This window comes from Delphinapterus leucas, chromosome 15 (genome assembly GCF_059928025.1).
Source record: "Delphinapterus leucas isolate spDelLeu-1000000601 "Yukka" chromosome 15, BTC_Dleu_Yukka2, whole genome shotgun sequence".
NCBI lineage: Eukaryota > Metazoa > Chordata > Mammalia > Artiodactyla > Monodontidae > Delphinapterus > Delphinapterus leucas.
Window position 1 is genome coordinate 17,509,821 of NC_143143.1, and position 13,734 is coordinate 17,523,554.

Here is a 13,734-nt window from a genome sequence, read left to right on the forward strand (position 1 = left end):
CTACTAAAAATAATTATTAATTAATTAAAAAGAACATACTGGTTGCCAAAGGGGAGAAGGAGAGGGGGAGGGACAAATTGGGAGGTTAGGATTAACAGATACAAACAACTGTACATAAGACAGGTAAGCAGCAGCAAGGGTTTACTGTGTAGCATAGGGAATTATACTCAATATCTTGTAATGACCTATACGGAATATGGAAAGAAAAATAAAGACACGCAAAAACCCCAAAAAACGAATCACTAGGCTATACGCTTGAAACTAACACAATATTGTAAACCAGCTATACTTCAATTTACAAAAAAGAACCTACCCGTTCGCCTTGTGTCCCCACCGCATGGAGTTTCTGGGACAGTTGTGAAGCCACCTGACGGCGCAGGCAGATAGGGGAGCCCCTGGACCGCAGCGCGGGGAGGGCACCGCCTTCAGCCGGCTCCTCAGCCAAGTTCCAGGGGTCACCAGCAGGTGGCAGCAGCAGCCCAACATCTCCGTTTCCTGCTGGTTCATCTGGGTCTCCAGATGTCTGTAGCTCGCTGTCTATCCACGTTTAAGGTTGAGATCAACAAAAGCTTGCTGGGGTCGGGGGGACTTGGCCACAAAGATGATGATAAAGTGACAACATTTTCAGAGCACTTGCAATGTGCCACGCTGCTCTCCACACTTCACACATATTAACTCTTGGTCTCACAACAGCCCTAAGTATGTCCAATTAATACACCCATTTCATGTATGAGGAAACCAAGGCACAGGAAGTAAAATAATTTCTGCAGGTTGGAAGCTAGTAAGTGGATCTGCTGGCTTCCCAACTCAGGCCGTCCAGCCTCAAAGCCCTCCCCCTTGACAGTTCTTTCTAGGGATGGGGTTTGCTTTGGGATGGGCAGCCAGCATGATGCTGAGAGACCCACAAAATGGCAGAATGCAAAATTTCTTTTCTGGGAACATCACTTTTTAAGAGGAAACCCCTCACGCCTGTTGCCACTATAGATGAAGGAAGATCCCCAGCTGCCCCACAGTGTGAGCAGCAGGGTGGGGGGGACGGGGGTGTCTCTTGCTCCATTCACAGACTTCAAGGAGGCCCCTATTTTCACTTTCATGTCCCATTCTGGGCCATTTCCAAGTCCAAGGGCAAGTGGGTCCCTCCTGGTTTCAGTCCCCTCCCTCCCCTCTGCCCACTTCTTTGTCAGTCACAACTCTGCCTTTGACTGATTCATTCATTCTTTCTTTCAGTATTTGTTGAGCACCTGCTATGTGCCAGGCACTATGCTAGGCTCTGAGACCGAGTAGTGGGTAAAACAGACAAAATCCCTGTGCTAGTGGGACAGACAGTAAATATGATAAGCAAGTGAAAGACATATGTTAAAAGCACAATAAATGTTATGGAAGGGGCTTCCCTGGTGGCGCAGTGGTTGAGAGTCCGCCTGCCGATGCGGGGGACATGGGTTCGTGCCCCGGTCCGGGAAGATCCCACATGCCACGGAGCGGCTGGTCCCGTGAGCCATGGCCGCTGAGCCTGCGCGTCCGGAGCCTGTGCTCCGCAACGGGAGAGGCCACAACAGTGAGAGGCCCGCGTACCGCGAAAATAAATAAATAAATAAAATAGATTAAAAAATGTTATGGAAAATAATAAAACTAGGTCTGTGGGGTGCTGCTGTTTTGAGTAAGGAGACTAGGGTGGGTCCCACTGCGAAGGTGACATTTGAGCAAAGACTTGACTCTGCTTGTCTTCCATTCATGTGTTGATGCTTCTTGACTGCAGGTGACCCCCTGTCCCATCCCCTTCATTGTGGAGAGTTTATACGCCTTTCTCCTTTGTTCTTGGTGTCATGATCTCCCCGGAGGGGAAGTACACGCGCTCACTCTGCCATCACCCACGGAAGGCCCGTTCTGGGTTTGGTTTTTGTTTTTTTTCAGCCGTGCAGTGCGGCATATGAGATCTTAGTTCCCTGACCAGGGATCAAGCCCGCACCCACTGCAGTGGAAGCATGGAGTCTTAACCACTGGACCGCCAGGGAAGTCCCCTGTTCTGGGTTTTGATGGTGCATCTGGAGGGACCACAGTTGGGGTGGGTTGTGATGGGCTATCCTGCATGCAGTGCCAGCAGCAGCCCAGGCAAACCGAGTCCCCAGATGGGTGGGAGGAGGGGGGAAGAGGCTCTCCCTCCAACAAGGGGCCGAAAAGGAGCCGAGGATGCAGAGTGGAGAGCACGGACTCCGGGTGACTGGGCGAGTCACTGCCCCTCTGGGCCTCTGTTTCCCCAGCAGTAAAATGAAGGGCTGGGTCCAATTTGCACCCTCTCCCTTCTTCCCAAAGTAGATGGTCCGGGACACCCAGAGAGCATCCGAGGCTGAGACTTTGCAGTAACTGATGGGGAAATGTCTGGAAGCTAGAGTTCTTGGGTTCTTTAAATCCTAGCACAGGGCAATGTCAGCTTCAGGGTATTTCTCTGGGAAGGAGACTGGAGAAGGGCTGGGACCACAGCACTTTCCTCATCTGACCCAGAGGCCAGCTGAAGGTGATGGCAGAGAAGCACATACACATTTAATGTCCCTGTTCTCATCCTCCCTTTTCATCCCCAGAGTCAGCCAAGAGGCTGATTCCTGCCCCACATTACAAAAGAGGAAACTGAGGTTCAGAGACAGCGAGCGACTTGCCCAAGGTCATTCATGATACATGATGGAGCCTGGTCCACAGGTCCCTTTGAATGTGCTCCTTCCTTGGGATGGGAGGACAGTCCTCACTGCAGGGATGAGATGAGAATACTGTCTACTACAAGTGACAAACCCATCTCAAACATGCTTAAGCAAAAAAAGGAAACTTACAGCTCATTGATTCAGTCAGGATAGGCTGGGTTATGCTGTGGTAACAATCAGCCCCCAAATCTTAGCAGATTCGAATAAAAGATTTATTTCTTGCTCACAATATGTGTCCATCACAGGTGAACTAGAAGTTCTGCTCCACATCTCCCCACTCGAGGCCCCGGGCTGAAGGAGAAGCCACCATCTCACACATCACTGGTCACCGTGGCACAGAGGAACACTATGAAGGGCATCACGACCGTCAGTTCAATGCTCTGGTCCAGAGGTGAGACTTACCACTTCTGCTCACCACTCATTGGCCAATCCTGGTCATGTGGTGCCATCTGACCACAAGACGGGGCAGAAGGCCAAGAGCTGGAAATACTTGGTGAACAGTATGACTTCCATACTCGTGTACCTCAAAAGTCCAGGGGGAATGTAGTTTCAGGCATGGCTGGATCCAGGAGCTTAAGAGGGTATTACCAGGAGTATACGCCCACTTCCCAGCTCTGCTTTCCAGTGTGTTGGCCTCACATTAGGTGAGCTGTTTCTTCCTGGTGCCCCCCTCCCCGGTCCCACCACCCAGCAGCTCCAGGCTCAGTCTAGCCCTGCAGCTGAGCAGTCCCAGCAGGAAAAGTGTACCGACCAGCTTGGTCACATGTCTGAGCCTGAACTGGCCCTGAGGCCGGGAGGATAGAATACTCTCTTGGCCAGGCCTGGGTCACTCCCAGAGCTGGGGTCAGCTACCCCAACGACGCCGTGAGGGCAGAAGCACAGGCACTCATAGGTGTTTGCTGAGAGTTTCTTCGCCCCTGACCTAGGTGCCTTCCAGCAGAGCAAGGTGAGGACAGCTGGACTTGGGAACAGGAGCCCAGAGTTCAAGTTCTGACTCTGACATTTAATTCAGTGTGTGACCTCAGGCAAGTCAGCGGCCCCTTCTGCACCTTCATTTGTCAGATGGATATCCTGCCCCTCGAGCCTGCAGATGGAAAAGGGCTGGGTCAGGAACGGAATGTGGCATCCTCCTGCCTCTGAAGACAGGGTCATTAGCAATTCTGGCCTGGACTCTGGGTGACAGGGAACTGCCTTCCCCACCCCCATGTGTTCAGGGCTCAGTCACACCTCCAGGCCTTCGCTCAAGCTCTTCCCTCTGCCTGAGTAGCTGGTGTCCCTAACAACTCCTATTCATTTTTCAAAGCCCAGCAAACACCACCTCCTCCCTGAAGCCCCCCAGGGCCTTCCTGCTGCCTGTCTGGGCTCCAACCCCGTGGTGTGCCGGGTCTGCCTCATACCAGCTAGGAGAGTTGATTGTAAACATCTCTTCCAACCCCATGTTTAAGGCCATCAAGTTGGTAGCTTGAAATTGACTGTGGTAAAATTGTTCACACCATGGAAATAAGCAAACACTGCAAATCAGGCTTTATTGAGGGCCCACTAGGTGCCTGACGGGGGGTAAAGCAGTGAACAAAAGAGGCAAAGTTGTTGCCTTCATGGAGCTTAGGTTTGATATTTCATCCTTGTCTCTAGCAACTGTTTATCTCCATCCATCTATCCAACTGCTCTTCCTTCAAGCATTTTACCATCCTTTTATCCGTCCATCCACCCACCAATGTACCCACTTGTCCATAAATCATCCATCCACCCCGTCCTACTAATCTGGCCTCCCAGGTGGGCCAGTTCCTGTCTCCGTTCTGCACCCACATTTATGAGCTGGGTCCCCTTCAAAGACAGAGCTGGTGAGGAGCCATGTCTGGCCCAGGCCAGAGCCCCATCCCCCCAACCCCCGGCCTGGCAACAGCCAGTGTCCCAGGTGTCCCCTCCCCCTACTCCCTGGCCCAGAGCTGTGTGTGCTGGAGAGAGAGCTGAGCTGCTTCCACGGGGAGCCTGGGCCTCACGGGGTGCCTGGAACCTGTGGCCTCCTTGAGGGTGTGAAAACCACAGCACACCTTGACCCAAGCGTCTCCAGGGTGACGGTGGGGGATGGTGAGGGCTGCTCACACCTGCAGGAGCTGTGGTTTCACACTTGAGCTCCCATCCGAGCCTCACGCCTTGATCCCAGGTTAACAGTCCCACTATTAAGACCATCAATGTTCTAGAACTTTCAGAACCAAAGAATCCTGTGTTCTCTCAGTGACTTCTTCCAACATCCCCTTTTACAGAAGAGTCACAGAGAAACCATCAGCAGGGTCGACAGCTGAGCCCTCGTCCAAAAGCAGAGACAAGCCAGGGCTTCAGGCATCACCTTGCACGCAGCCTGGCCTTTGGGGAGGACCACAGGCCAGGCAGGTCCAGGCTGGGGTAGGGATTCCCCTCAGGGCTCTGAGAGCCCGCGGCTGAATCAGACTCTGCTACTTTAACCCTGCTTCACGGCCTCGAAAAAGCAGCCTCTAAAGGTGAGCACCCTTAGGAGGAAAATGATCTCTTTTCTTTCTTTCTTTTTCTTTTTTCTTTTTTCAAGTATGAGTTGTACGCAACATGCAGCACCAATATCGAGCTCCTGTCCAGAGCTGACGTTCAATAAGGTGCCTTCAAAACGTCACAAAGAAGTATTTTCTTAGCATCTTAAATTCACATTTCAGCAGTTTCTCCGACAAATCATCAAAAAGAACTTGACTTCCTCCAATTCCCCAGGATAAGCAAGGAAGATGCCAGGGGATCAGGACCACCGTGTCATTGCTGCCGACTCCGGCCTGCGGCCCTCCCCAGTGTGAGTGCCAAGGGGAGCGTCCTCTCGCTGTATCCCAGCACCTGCATGTACTCAGTAAATGTGCTCAATAAATATTTCTGGGGTGCATAAAGGGAACAACAAAACGGGCAGCAGGAGGCAGAAAAAGAAATCTTGGTTGGTGAGGGGCTGATTCTAAGAAACTAAGCTGATTTTAAACCTGGAATCCCCCAAGTGCCCCTCTGCAGGGTGGGACAGCCCGCAGGTGCCTGGGCTGTGTCTGGTTTCTCACTCCCACCCACCTCCAGCACAAGCCTTGGTCCAGAAGGAAGGAAGCTGACGTTTATTGAGAGTCTGGGCTGCACACTGTACATGGGCGACCTCTCCAATTTCTCCCCAGGGTAGGTCAGGCCGCCCCCATTATTAAGACAGGAAACTCCAGCCCAGAGAGGGGAAGTGACTCACCCAAGGTGGCACAGCCAGGAGGTGTCAGAGTCAGGATTCAGACCCAGGTCCACTGGCTCCCCCCAAAATCTTTCCACCCCCAGGGTCACTGTGGGCTCGCTTGGTCCCCTTCCCCTCCCCCTGAAAGGCGATAAGGAACAGTCTGGACTTTGTGCGGCTCTGCAGGCAGGACCTGGGGAGCTGGGCTTGGTGTCTGTCCCAGGCAGTGCCCTGGTCTCGGCACGTGACCCGGGGGTCACCCACGTGCCTCGGAGGGAGGGAGGCTGTCATCACGTGCCCACAGACACACGTGCGGCTCACATTCACGCACGCGGGAAGCTCACGTCGGCACAGACACACGAGTGGCCTTGGGAATATGGCAGAGCCACGGCCGAGCTCCGTGTCCACAGGCACGCAGGCTACTCACACGCGCAGCCACGCCAGTGGGCACCTGAGCCCCGGACATGCACTGTAAACACCAGGCTCAGGGGTCCCAGCCGGGAGACCAAGGGCTGCAGGCCTCTTCACACCTCAGCCCAGGTGACCCTGTCCGTGGCTCGTGGCTCAGTGGCATGGCCAGCTCTGGACGGCCAGTCAGCCTCACTAGCTGGCCTGGGGCCCAGGCCCTGCAGGTGGAGGGGCCATGACCACCCACTGGCGGAGGTAGCTCCTGGGGGGCCCTTCGTCCCTGGGGCTACTGAAGTCATGCTCCACGGGGCTGCCGCAGTCAGAGTCCACAAAGCCGCTGTCAAACGTGTCCATGTCCAGGCCAGCTGGGGGTGAACCTGCCTCGCTGTCCGACACCCCTCGGGGCGACCCGCCATCCCAGGGCGGCCCGGGGGCCCAACCCTCCTCATCCTTGAGGTGCAGCTTTATCCTGCCAAGGAGGCTGCCCAGGGGGTCCCCCGGCCCGGCAGGGCCACTGGCTGAGACGCAGCCACAGGATAGGACTGTGGCCCCCGTGCCCGGAAGCAAGTCCTCCGTGCCCGGGCCAGGCTCCAGGCCGGTGTCCAGGTTCAGGGCTGGGTAGCCGTCATCCCCGCAGGTGCAAGGCCAGGTGCACAGCCCCTCTGCGTCCACCACGGTCACCGTGTCGATGGATACCAGGCCGTACGGCCGGTCCCTCTCCTGGCTGTGAGCTGAGCTGTCCAAGCTGCCAGCAGTGGAGTGGGCTGGGCCCCAGGAGCCCGGCTCAAGCACCCCGTCGGCTTCCACCAGGTCTGGGGGCTCTGGCAGCTCTATGGGCACCAGCCCCTTGGCTGCAGTCTGCGGTAGGCACTGGCTGTGCATCTCCAGGGACAAGGGCACCCCTGGACTCCAGGATCTCAGTTCCAGGCTGGAAGCAGTGAAGGGGGTGCCCACCCATTTCTGCGAGAGAGAAGAGGAGGGAGAGTCATGGATGGGATGGGGGACAAGGGGTGGCGGGCGAGCATATCAACAGACAGACACAGAGACAAGACAGACAGCAAGAGAGAAAGAGACAAAGACTCCAGAAGATAAAGAGAGAGATGGGGGTGGGGGCAGTTGAGCACCGTGCTGTGTCCCTATCCAGGGACAGTCCCTGTCACCGTCCCGGCCTCCCTGGGCCTCAGTCTCCCTGCCTGCAGCAGGGAGCTACGGCCCTCAGCAGCCTGCAGGCGCAGACAATCCGCTGCTCAGTGGCCTGGGGTCTGTATGGGTGTGGGTCCAAGATTCCCAAGCTGTGGGGATGAGGGGCGGGAGGCCCTGAGAGCTGAGTGACAGAGCCCTCACCAAGCCTTCTGTTTTATGTCCTCGGGGAGATTTCTCGAAACCACGCATTCTTCTGTTTGTGTCCTCACTAGAGTGGACACATGACCAGGGAAGAAGCCCCAATTCTGGTCACCAGAGGCTCACACAGTGCCTGGCACACAGTAGGCACCCAATAAATGTATATTAACTAAATGAATGAATGGAGTGAATCAAGGACCAGCCACTCAGAATAGATAAGGGCTGTGGGGTGACAATGGACTGAGGCAGCTGTCCCTAAACTTTAAGGATCCCCCTGCCCTCACCTGCCAGGGGTCCCACTCATGACACAGGGTCTCCATCCAGTTGGCAGAGAAAATCCCTGAGAACCAAAATCTCCCAGTTTTGAGCCTACTCCATCAGAAAACTCCTCTCAGAACCCTGCTGAGGCCACTTACCACTGATTTGAAGTCACTTCTCAGCTGTGTGGCCTTGAGCCAGTTACTTACCCTCTCTGTGCCTCAGTTTCTGCATCTGTAAAATGGGCCTGCTAATAGTCTCCACTCCACAGGGTGGTTGTGGGGATTAAATGATAAATTAAATAACATCTGTGGCGCTCCTAGCAGAGTGCCTGGTGCACAGCAAGGGCTGTAAGAGTATTGGTAAAACAAACACAAAATAGATGTGATATTTGAGCTTCAGGGAAAGTGCAGAGGAAAGAGGAAAGGGTTTATCCAATGTGGGCTGCAGCCTAGGCTCCTCCCCTGCCCGGCTCTGAGCCTCAGTCTCCTCGTGGTTCCCCTGGGATGGTGGAGCACACCCTCCCCACTTGCAGGGGCTGCTAAGAGGATGAAAGGGTGGAGGTGAGACAGCGCTCAGTGAGTGCCAGGCAGATGGCATGTTGCACTTCCTGACTTCCAGACTCTGCTGGAACAGATGGGTCACCACATCCTCTCTGCGGTGACTGCCGCCACCGGGTGGGTGGTGGTAAATAGGCACAGAGAACCCAAGGGCGATGGCGCTGGTAGCGGGGGTTGGGGCCTAGATGGGGCTGGTGTATTTTGCAGGCAGGGCCATATCCTTCCCAGAAGCTGCTCCCTCCCCACCTCCATAGCAAGGGCTTCTACCAAAGGACCAGGAGGCCACTTCGTGGCTCAAGGGACCACCTGGCTCACCCTCTCTCCCAGTTTGGCTCCTTGGGCTGGGAAATGCTGCAGGATCTTGTTTAATTCTTATGCCAACTCTGCCCCACTGGAATTATTTCCTGCACTTTGCATGGGCAGAGACTGAAGCCTGGTTCCAGCCCGGGTCGGGGATCTGGGTGCCCCGGGCCTACAGGGTGGGTGGGGCTGGTGGTCTAGATGTGTGGGTGGAAGCAAGCTCCCAGAGTGTGAGAGGCTCCCAGGGGCTCATCATGTGGTGGGGACACTCACCTTGAAGTCTCCACTGTGGCCCATGTACAGGGGCTGGAAGAAGGGCTCTGGGCTGGGCACCTGCACCCACACATTTTTCCATAGCCTGGAGGGCAGAGACGAGGTGAGCCCCCCGCATCTCCCAGAAGGCAGCCGGGCCTCCCGCTCAGATGCTCCCCAAATGTGTCCTGCGGGAGGCTCAGAGCCTCCAAGACACACCCAGGCCCCTCCCTTCCGCCCCTCTGCCCCAGGCCTCAGTTTTCACATCTGTAAAATGGGGCAGCGAGTCTCCTGAAGGTGCTCCGAGTTTAAGGGCTTGGCTGCCTATTCTCTGCTAAGCCAGTGCTGGCCCCTGAGCCTTGACTTCCTCCTCCACCACCAGGGATGAGCCAACAGCCAATTCCATGGGGCTGTAGGGAGGGGTCAGGAAGTGTAGGCACAGCACCAGGCACCCCAGCACCCAGAGACTGGTCTGCAACACCCTCTGTGATTCGCAGGCTTCTCTGCCTTGAACAGGGTATGCAGGGCCCCCGCCCAGTGTCTGCCACTTAGCAAGGGCTCAGCCTCAGCCAGTAGCATGCACGAAGGCCAGGGGAGCTTAGGTTTTATCAATATTTTTAATCAGCATCAGCCCTTCTCTCGATGGCCACGTTCAGCAGAAACCCAATACATAAAGAGATAAAAGCAAAACCTCTGGTTTTGAAGCAGGATTGTCAGGGGGGTTATTCCACCAGCCCTTAACCCCCACCTGGCGGCCCCTCCTGACCCTCAGGACTCAAAGCTTAAAATTCACTGGACAAGATCACAGCTGAGGTCACTGTTATGAGCACAGGTCGAAATTCCTTCTCCTCCACTTCACTGCTGTGTGACTTTGGGCAAGTTCCTAGACAGCTCTGTGCCTCAGTTTCCCCATTTGTCAAATGGGAGGAAATGCCGTGTATCAAGCTCATATGGCTGCTGTGAGGGTTAAGCATGTGCTCTACACAGTGCCCAGTTTATTATCACCATCACTGTCATTACTATTGTCATGGTGACAGGTGTGTCCTCCAGTTCTGGCCCAGGCGGAGCCCCTACCTGCCACCCTGTTCCCTGGCCTCACCTCCAAGCCTGGTGGATCTTCAGGCCTAAGATGACAGGGATGAGGCATACGATGACCAAGATGAGAAGCAGTTGAGGGTACAAGTCTCCCTTTATCTCTGGGAAGGAAGAAAACACTGGGTGAATTTGACCAACCTCTACGAGAGGCCACCTGGGCTGGGTGTGGAGGGCACTGGGTCTGGGCTGGAGTGGAAGTGGGTGGGAGGGCTGCTGGTGCCTCGCGGTGGGATGGACCTGGCTTCAACTCCTGCTCCCACCCCCACCCTAGGCAAGTGATTTCATCTCTCTGAACCTCAGTTTTCTCATCTGCAAAATGGGGATAATAATTCCCACTTCACAGATACATTAGGAGGATCAAAGGCCCCGCCAGGAGAAGCACCTGGCACCCAATGCAGGGCCTGGCAAGCAGGGGCCCCAGAAATGCTGTGGAACAGCTACAAGGGGATGCATGACTGAGTGGGTACCTTCCAGCCGTGCTGAAAATCTCAGGGCTCAGGGCCGCTGCACTAGGACAGGATTTAGTACAAGGAGTGGGTGTCCATCCCTGCTTCACATCTTACCTTCTGGCTGGGTGTGGAAGACGACTGGGTCACTCCACTCGCTCCAGGTCCCCTGGAAGGAGGAACCAGGCTGGGGCCCTGCCCGCACCTGCAGCTGGTAGCTTGAGCCTTTGTGGAACTCCAAGGGCAGGAGAGAGACGCTTCTCGAATCCACTGAGATCAGCTTTCTCCCTGGACTCTGCCAACCCAGGGAAAGGATGTGCTGGGTTAGGACCGCCCAGGCCAGCCCCCGCCTCCAGCAGAACCACCCTTTACCAGCCCCCAGGAAAGGGGTGGAGTTTCTCCTGGCAAGTCTCCACCCCCTCCACAAGAGTCAGTCTGAGCTCTGGCCACTCCGGTGTGGGCAGCACAGAGCCGCGGGCGCTGCCCTGGCCTTGCCTGTGATACAGTGCTTTGGTCGCTTTCTCTCTGAGCCCAGCTCAGTCACTCACAGCCCCACGGGGGACCCTGCCTGCTGGGCCTGGGAATGTCCCGGGAACAGCAGTGGCCATTCCTGGGCATGTTTAGCTGGCAGCATTCCAGACTTCGGACGCTTCTGTAATTCTTCAACAGTGGCTATTTTCAACGGTGGGCATTTCTGGGCGTCTTTAACTACAGGCGTCTTAGCAATGGGTACCTCTGGAAGTCTTCCACTGGGGATGGTCTAAACTATGGCATTTATGAAAATCTTAAACTGGGACCATTCTAAAGGATGGATAATTCTAGAACACTTCAGCTGTGACTGTTCTAAATAGTGGGCCATTCTGGAACTCTCCAACGTTCTAAACAAAGAATGCCTCTAGAAGCCTTCACCCCGCCCCAGTCCTCTGAGGGTCTCACCAGAGCCCAGGGGTCTCCGAGCTTCCTGTACCGCAGCTCATACTGAAGTTTGCCCTTCAGCGCGAAGAAATTGTAATCGGAGCTCCAGGAGATGTCATAATGTCCGGAGAAGGTCACCGTCACATTGAAAGGGGGAGATGGCTTGACTTAGAGGAAAAAGCCAGAAAGATAAAATGGGACGAGATTTTGCAGCAGCTGAGAATCATGCTCTCCTTGACGAGATCAAGACTAATGACCCTGAATGACTTGGGGTAAAGCATCCCCTGTCTCTGGGCCTTAGTTTACTCATCTGAGAAATTTAGATGAGTCTAAAGTGGGGGTGCTACGACTCAGGGGGGCAAGAATGCAGACTGGCGTGGCCGGGGAGCGGGGGGAAACCAACGACACCCACTCATTCTCCATTTCTTTTCTAAATGATGGCATCATTTTCTTTTTACGCGGGCCTCTCACTGTTGTGGCCTCTCCCGTTGCGGAGCACAGGCTCCGGACGCTCAGGCTCAGCGGCCATGGCTCACGGGCCCAGCCGCTCCGCGGCATGTGGGATCCTCCCGGACCGGGGCACAAACCCGTGTCCCCTGCATCGACAGGCGGACTCTCAACCACTGCGCCACCAGGGAAGCCCGCATCAGTTTCTTTTAACTCTAGCTTCCTTGAGAAGTCAAAACACTGTAATTAGCATCATGCTAATTAATTAGCACCAATTATGCTAATGACGGAAGTTACCACCTCTGAGTGCCTGCCGGGCTGCTCTACAGCGAGCATTTTGACGCCCGCAGGGGCCCTGAGAATTCGATGTGACTGTTGTCATCTCCCAGACATCTTCTGGAAAGTGCGGGAGCAGAGATCTGGGCCACAACACCACGCCCTCCTGGGCTCTGTGATCCGGCTTGCCATATGCCCCTGTCTTGGGGATCTTAGCTCCTTGGGACAGAGGTTTTGTTCTCCAGGTCAGTGCTGTGTCCGGAGCTCCTAGGACAGAGCCGGCACACAGCAGGCCCTCAAGAGATACTTGTTAAACCAACAAATGAACCTTCCAGGGATTCCAAAAAGGAACTCTGAGGCTACGGACGACTCAGCACCAAGGCCTGCAATGGGAGGCTGCGGCGAGGGCTTTATTGTCATTGCTATTTCAGCCATGGGTCCTTTGGGACTGGAATAACTGCTAAGCCCTCTCCTATTTTCCCCAGGCCGACGGAGACCTGGTTTTCCACTTCCCTGTACGTCCTGGGCTGGGTGGTGAGGACCAGAGCTGGGGATCAGGGATGGGGTCAAGGATGGGGGCCCAGAGCCCAGGAGGGGGAAGGGAGTAGAACACTGCCCCCTGGCTTCAGGCCCTGGTAGGGAGGGGGAGAGGGAGGGCGCCAGAGAGAAATGGGACTTGGAGCCACCCTGCGAGGTGGAGGGGCTGTGGAGCAGTTCCTTCTCCTTTGCAGGGGCAGGGGGAGGCTTGCTGTCTGCCCCGCTCACTCAGAGGGGCAAGGGGGCGCCTCTGCTCCCACGCCTGGATCTGCATGGCTGAGTGAGCGTGTGCATATGTGTGCATATGGGCGTGTGTGAGAGAGCGTGGGCCTGTGTCCAGGCTGGCTAGGCCCAGGGCTGCTGGGACACCCGTGCATTTGTCCAAGGGTGTATTTATGAATGTGCGTGTGAGAGACTCGGGGTGTGTCTGCGTGTGTGTGAATCTTCATTCACACCTTGTGCGGTGCGACACCCACTCAGCGAAGTGGTGCAAACCTGGACCCCCTCCAGGTGACAGACACTCTCTCACCCCCGTGCCCCACCACTGGGAACCTAGGGCCAAAATCCCCCAGAGATTCCTCGCAGAGGCTGGGCCTTCCCGAGGAGGGCAGGACTCTCTTAGCAGTCTGCATTTGCATGCCTCTGAGCACGGGCTTCTCACCCCCTCTGTGGAAATCCCACTTTGGACACACACACACACACACACACACACACACACACACACTAAAAGCTGCCTCCTGGACCCGCCCTGGGTCTGGACCCACAGAGACAACTTCTTCCACCAGCCAGCACCGCCCCCCCACCCCACCCCCGGCCTGGAGGGAAATTCCAGGCCTCACTGGAGCTAATGAATGGGAGAAAACTCAGGGAAGTTTTTCTCTTGGGACTCAGTGTCCCCACTTGCCTCATAATGTAGACAGAATCCCTAAGAGTCAGGGTTAAAAGGGCCCTCACTCTACAAATAGGGAACTGGTCCAAGTTCACAGATAGGCAGG

General features: G+C 55.4%; 1 protein-coding gene across 9 annotated transcripts in view; it reads right to left on the reverse strand.

The window, feature by feature from the left end:
• Window positions 1-5,782: 5,782 nt before the first annotated feature.
• The window catches only part of IL21R (interleukin 21 receptor), a 58,657-nt gene continuing 50,705 nt past the window's right edge, over window positions 5,783-13,734 (reverse strand). For all 9 annotated transcript variants that reach the window (XM_030763663.2, XM_022588472.2, XM_089895995.1 and 6 more), the window contains 5 exons: window positions 11,501-11,646; window positions 10,682-10,859; window positions 10,123-10,219; window positions 9,045-9,129; window positions 5,783-7,272 (listed from right to left, as the gene is read on the reverse strand). In XM_030763663.2, the coding sequence (XP_030619523.1) occupies window positions 6,508-7,272; window positions 9,045-9,129; window positions 10,123-10,219; window positions 10,682-10,859; window positions 11,501-11,646 (1,271 nt within the window). In that variant the 3' untranslated portion in view covers window positions 5,783-6,507. The remainder of the gene's footprint in view (window positions 7,273-9,044; window positions 9,130-10,122; window positions 10,220-10,681; window positions 10,860-11,500; window positions 11,647-13,734) is intronic.